This window comes from Aythya marila, assembly GCF_965140915.1.
Source record: "Aythya marila genome assembly, contig: HAP1_HAP1_SCAFFOLD_169, whole genome shotgun sequence".
NCBI lineage: Eukaryota > Metazoa > Chordata > Aves > Anseriformes > Anatidae > Aythya > Aythya marila.
The window spans coordinates 165909-171908 of record NW_028137768.1 but is presented as its reverse complement, the minus strand read 5'-3'; the positions used below and the strand labels follow the sequence as shown (position 1 = coordinate 171908).

Below are 6000 nucleotides of genomic sequence, written 5' to 3'. Positions count from 1 at the left end.
CTCATGGGGCCAGCTGCAGCCTGTGCAGCCAGGGTGCAGTCAGGGGAGCCCAGGTCTGTGGTGCAGAGCAGGGTCCCTGCTGTGCCCCAGGGGCTGTGTGTCAGGGCAGGGCCTCTGCTGCCTGCCAGGCTCAGCACTCAGCATGCCCAGGGAACTTCCCAGGGCACAGCAGTGAGAATTTGTGGGTGTTAGGAACCCCCCCAGCAGGACAGGGCAGGGCAGGTTCCTGCTGCTGCCCAGAGCTCTACAGCACCTCCAGTCCATGTCAGAGGGGAATCTTCAACTGAGACATCAGAGCAAGGAATACTTGAAGAGAATGATTTTGTGCTTTGTGATTTCTCCTCTTGCTTTGCTGGATGGCAGTACGAGATGGGAATTTATTTTTACATTATTATGAAGTCACTGAGTCAACTGTTCTAGTTACCTCCTGTTAGGTCAGACCTGTTCCTTAGCCACACAATATGGGGAGTTGTCCCTGAAAAGTGCCCTGGGACAGGAGGTGTCTGCAGGGCAGAGCCGAGCACAAAAATGGGTTGGACAGGGTCTGGAATCAATGGCAGGGAGGAGATGTGGGGACAGGGAAGCAGCTGCCAGCAGGGACAGCTCCAGGCAGCAGAGACCAAGGCAGGGAAGGAGAGGGAGCTGCTGCCCAAAACACCAAGGGAAGGAGGATTCAGACAGTCCCTGCCAGGTCCGCAGTGCAGGCACTTTCTCTGCAGCAACTCCCTGCTCTTTATGATTGAGCCACCTTCTCCTCAGCTGGACATCCAGAAGAGGAGAGGAGCCTGTGTCCTGCAAGGTGATAGACAACAATAAGGCTGAGAGTACCTGCCCCGCAGTGTCACTTCCATAGGTGGCATGCAAGCTTGGTAATGTGAAGGCTTCCCTGCATGCCCATCTACATTTTCCTTTGTCAGCAGATTGGAGCATTGTTGTATTCTTTATTATTTGTTCACCTGTCTGTGATTCTCCTATACTCTTTGTCTGGGGTGCAGGTGGGTGTAAGCTTCTATTCTGACATTGACTGCTGGGGCCCTGTCCTTAGGGTGTCTTCTTGTGAACAAGGTGCCCAAGATCCGTTTGAAACAGTCAGGCACACCGTCATTCAGTTGGAAGGGTTGGAGGATGAGTGGATTCATTCCTCATTCAGCTCAGGGAATGGTGACTTGTGTGAATGAGGCTCAGAGAAATCTCTCTAACTTGTCTCTGTCTCTTCCTCCATCTACAGGTCCACATGGCCAGAGGTAGCAAATGTCCAACAGCAGCTTCCCCACTGAGTTCCTCCTGCTGCCATTCGCAGACACACGGGAGCTGCAGCTCCTGCACTTCGCGCTCTTCCTGGGCATCTACCTGGCTGCCCTCCTGGGCAATGGCCTCATCATCACAGCCATAGCCTGCGACCACCGCCTCCACACCCCCATGTACTTCTTCCTCCTCAACCTTGCCCTCCTTGACCTGGGCACTATTACCACCACTGTTCCCAAAGCCATGGCCAACTCCCTCTGGGACACCAAGGACGTTTCCTACTTGGGATGTGCTACCCAAGTCTTTATGTTTGTTGTCTTTGTCACAGCAGAGTTTTACCTTCTCACCGTCATGGCCTATGACCGCTACGTTGCCATCTGCCAGCCCCTGCACTATATGACCGTAATGGCCAGCAGAACTTGTGTCAACATGGCAGTTGTTGTCTGGGGTGCTGGTGTTCTCAGTGCTTTGGTGCACACTGCCAATACATTTTCCCTTTCATTCTGCCAAGGTAATGCCCTGGACCAGTTCTTCTGTGAACTTCCCCAGATCCTTAAGCTCTCCTGTTCAGATGCCTACCTCAGAGAACTTGGGTTCATAATGTTTTGCTTCTGTTCAGGTATTGGATGTTTTGTTTTCCTTGTGCTGTCCTATGTGCAGATCCTCAGGACTGTTCTGAGGATGCCCTCAGAGCAGGGCCAGCACAAGGCCTTTTCCACATGCCTCCCTCACCTCACTGTGGTCTCCCTGTTCATCAGCACTGTCATGTTTGCCTACCTGAAGCCCCGCTCCATTTCTTCCTCATCCCTGAATCTTTTGCTGGCAGTTCTGTACTCAGTGGTGCCTCCAGCAGTGAACCCCCTCATCTACAGCATGAGGAACAAGGAGCTGAAGGATGCTGTTAGGAAATTGATTTGGGGGATGTTTTTCAATACTCATAAAGATCCCTTCACTCTCCAATCATGAATGCCAGTACATCAACTTCCAGACTTATATTTTGGTTGTCTTTAGCAGGTGGCTATATAGATACTTATTTTTTTTCTCATTGTCAGTTTTGCTACCTGGGTTTCTTGTGTTCCTGCATAAATACCAGGATTCTCATCAGTGCAGTGAATGAATGAACCTGTTCTGTCCCATATGGAGGCTGTATAAATGTGCATCTAACCCTGTGAGTTAAGCAATATTCTCTTCTAGCACCCCTGTAATAAAACGGAATTACCACAATGAAATGCCTGAAGGCTGGGATTTCTTTGCCTAACAAGCGTCAAGAATAGGCCCAAATCATTGCTCCCTACAAAAGTCTGTTCCTGCTTCTGTTCTGGAGGTAATGGCTCATTGTTGCATTGTGACCTGTCAGAGACCAAGGGCTAGGTTTAAGACTCACCCATGGGTGTCTGCTCACAGCAGAGACAGCAAATGGTCACTGCGTTACATAGCCAGGGCCGTTCCCACGTCTGACCTGTAGATGATGTCCTTCAGGAGGGGAATCTGGAGCTGCCTGCAGAGCCCAGGGTACCTCCAGGGTCAGCGGAGCATGGCATGAGCACTGACTGCAGCCCCTCTGAAAGTGAGAGATCTCCCACTGTGGGCTCAGCCACAGTGAAAGAACTAAAGCCAGGTATTCACAAGGAACCTGGAATTCACAGGGTCCAGCTCAGTGATCTGGACCTGGCTGAGTCTGCTTCCCACCTTGACTAGCACAGCCATGCAGATTCACCCCACAGCACCACAGCCTATTTGCTCTGCAAGGCAGCACCAACAGCTTGGGGACAACTTGTGGGGAGCACAGGGACATCCATTCCCCACTGCCCAAGGGGGGCACTGCAGAGAACTGCAGTGAACTGCAGTTCTCTTCCAGGAGCTCTGTTTCTGCTGACTGACTATGCCATGAGGGGCAGGACCTCTGCCCATAGACTCACAAGGAGTATCAACTTTTTGGATGAGGCCATCTAACTAATTCTTTTCTCCATCTAACAGTCAATCCATCAAGCCCATATTCCTCCAGTTCAGTAGCGAAAAAGTTGTGAGAGATCATTTCAAAAGCCTCATAGACATCCAGGTAGATGACACCAGTAGCCCTTCCCTTTTCTGGTAAGGAACATTAAAGAATGGAATAAAACTAAGGAAAACCTTTAGGTATATAAACATATCTATGCTTTTAATTATATATCCAGTCCTTATTCTAACATCAAGGAGTATACATAATGTATATATTACCATGTTTTTCTTGTATATTGAAAAACATCATACATCTTTGTTGGAACATATCAAACAATATCCTCACACAAAAATATATATATATATAAACAGCACTTTTAATGAGAACCTTAATCAAATCAAGTGCCTTCAAAACTCAGGGATGATTAAATAAAACTTTTACTCCTTTCTCTGCCCCATGTCTCAGAAACTTCCTTACCAAGGTTCTGGTTTGCTCAGTTCCAGCTGGCAGCATCCTTCCTCAGCACAGAGGAAAACTGGAACACAGGACTGCTTTAGCCCACCAGAGATCACAATTCCAGGACTCTCTGCTTCTCAACTTCCAGCAAACACAACCCACACTGATCCTTGCTTGATGAATACTTTGATTGATGAGGATATTTCTCTGGAGTTTCACAGAGAGACAAAATTTTTCCTGAGGCCTGTAGCTCATCAGCTGAGATGTCTTCCAGATGAGAAAGACAGGTGTGAGACAAGAAGAGGAAAGGAAATTCTCTTAACCCCCACCATGAGCAATAGCTCAGGTGCAACATGGCCAACCAAGTTGCCGAAGTACTAAGCTGATACAGCCCACTGGGGGCTCCTTGGAAAAGGAATTAGATGTGAAGAGAGGGGTCCAGCTGGAGGAGAGATACCATGCAGATGAGAGTCTGTGAATAAAAACAGGTGGAATAACTTGGACATTGGTATCTGGGGCCATTTCTGATGCCTTTGGGTATCTGAAAATTCTGCATGGATCAGAAAAGCATGACATAGGCCTTTAAGGCAACTGTCCCCCATTTCAGTAGCTGCAGGAGGTAGAAAAGACATGTACTTGGACAGATGATGTGCACTTCTTTGCTGGGTGCTTGCAAAACGGTGTTCCTCTTCCTTGACCATCTCCACCAGAATGAGGAGTTCATGTATCAGGCTTGGATGTGAACCCCATGCACCTACATTTCAATGTGAGGCTCCTGAGACAAGTTGGGGTTTATATCTCTTGTCCTTAGCAGCACCAGCACAAACAACTGTGCCCACTGGCTCTCCCCGTCCTGCATTTCCATTCAGAACAGAGGTAGCTTTTAAACTAAAAGAGGGTAGTTTTAGATTGGATATTCAGAAAAAAATTGATTTTTCAGGGTGATGAGGCACTATAACAGGTTGACCAAAGGAGCTGTGGGTGCCCCATCCCTGGAAGTATTCAAGGCCAGGCTTAATGGGGCTTTGAGCAACCTGGTCTGGTGGAAGGTGCCCCTGCCTATGGCAGGGCAGTTAGAACTGGTTGATCTTTAAAGTGCCTTGGAAACCAAATCTTTCTATGTTTTTGTGATCTTATGATTAACGTGACTGACCAGACTTGTTTCCCGTCACTGCCTCCCATTCTTATTTTTCCTCATTGCATGGGAAAAAGTCTTGGATCAGATCCCCTCAGTGCTTAGCTGATCATCAGGGCTAAACCACAACATATTGCTGTTGGTGACTGGGCTTGAGCTTCTGCTAAAACTATTACAGCTAATGGGTTAATCTCAACAAGTTTTCCAGATGAAGCCAGTGCACAGATTCCTCTTTGCCAGTCTAGAGGCAAAGAGCAAGGCAGGGCACTTGGGGTCTAAGACCAGCCCAAACCCCATGCTTAAAAGTCCTTAAAACTCCCCGCTTCTGAGCTTTCCATTTTCCTGCCTAAGTGCACCCATTCTGCCCTGGGACAGGTCCTGAGGGGACAACACAGCCCATGGAGAAACTACTTCACTGCTTCAAACCCATCATCTCCTCCCCCACCCTTGTGTTTTGAGGTGGTCACTTTTTGCAGTCATCTGCTCTGATCCTTTCTATGTCTAAACACATAGGGAAAGGTGAAGGAGAAAATGTCTGTCTTTGCTGAACAAGTTTCTCTTGTGGTTTTTGTTTTAGTTTTGTTTATTTTCCTGTTTGAGGAGTACTTTGATTTACAGAAGAGAGTAATTTACTACAGTCATCAGAGACTTGAGTAATGAGTTTAACCTTCTTCACTCCTGGTGCCTGTGAGAACTTGTTCTCCTGAGGCTTCCCCAACAATCAATGAAACAAGAGAAAGTGCTTGTGTCTGGGTCGTCCCAGCCTAGAACTGCCATGCAAAATAAAGGTGAGGGATCTCTTTCAGATGCTCTTCTCTCTCTCAGCATTGACGGGATGGGAGTAAGTCAAATAGCTCAACCTGAAGGATGTGACTTTTAGTCAACTGAAATATAAGCCTACACAGTAGTACTTGGCACTTTGCTTTTTTTAGGCACTTCCTCTTTGTACTACAAGGACTATCCTTAAGCTTTTGAAGAGGACAAGATTTTTCCACCTCTCAGAAAAGCAAGGCATTTAGTTGAGAATGTCTGATAGTAAGAACGAAGACCAATTCTGGATATATCTGCTTTTCAGTGCAGAAAGAAGTCAGATGAGATTGTGATAGATGTTTCTACGGACCTGGTGGGACCATAATGAATTTTGGCCTTACTTTACAGTACTAAAAAAGGCAAGCTACACTTGGTCCCCATTTTTCTTCTTTCCTAAAGAAATAAGGGAAGATGA

The 6000-nt window shown here is 47.4% G+C and overlaps 1 protein-coding gene across 1 annotated transcript; it reads left to right on the top strand.

Moving 5' to 3' along the window:
• Nucleotides 1-1251: 1251 nt before the first annotated feature.
• LOC309890545 (olfactory receptor 14A16-like) lies at nt 1252-2211 on the top strand (the record flags this gene model as incomplete). Its single annotated transcript, XM_082784973.1, has 1 exon — nt 1252-2211. The coding sequence occupies one exon, from the start codon at nt 1252-1254 to the stop codon at nt 2209-2211; it is 960 nt and encodes a 319-aa protein (XP_082641099.1).
• Between the last annotated feature and the right edge of the window lie 3789 nt (nt 2212-6000).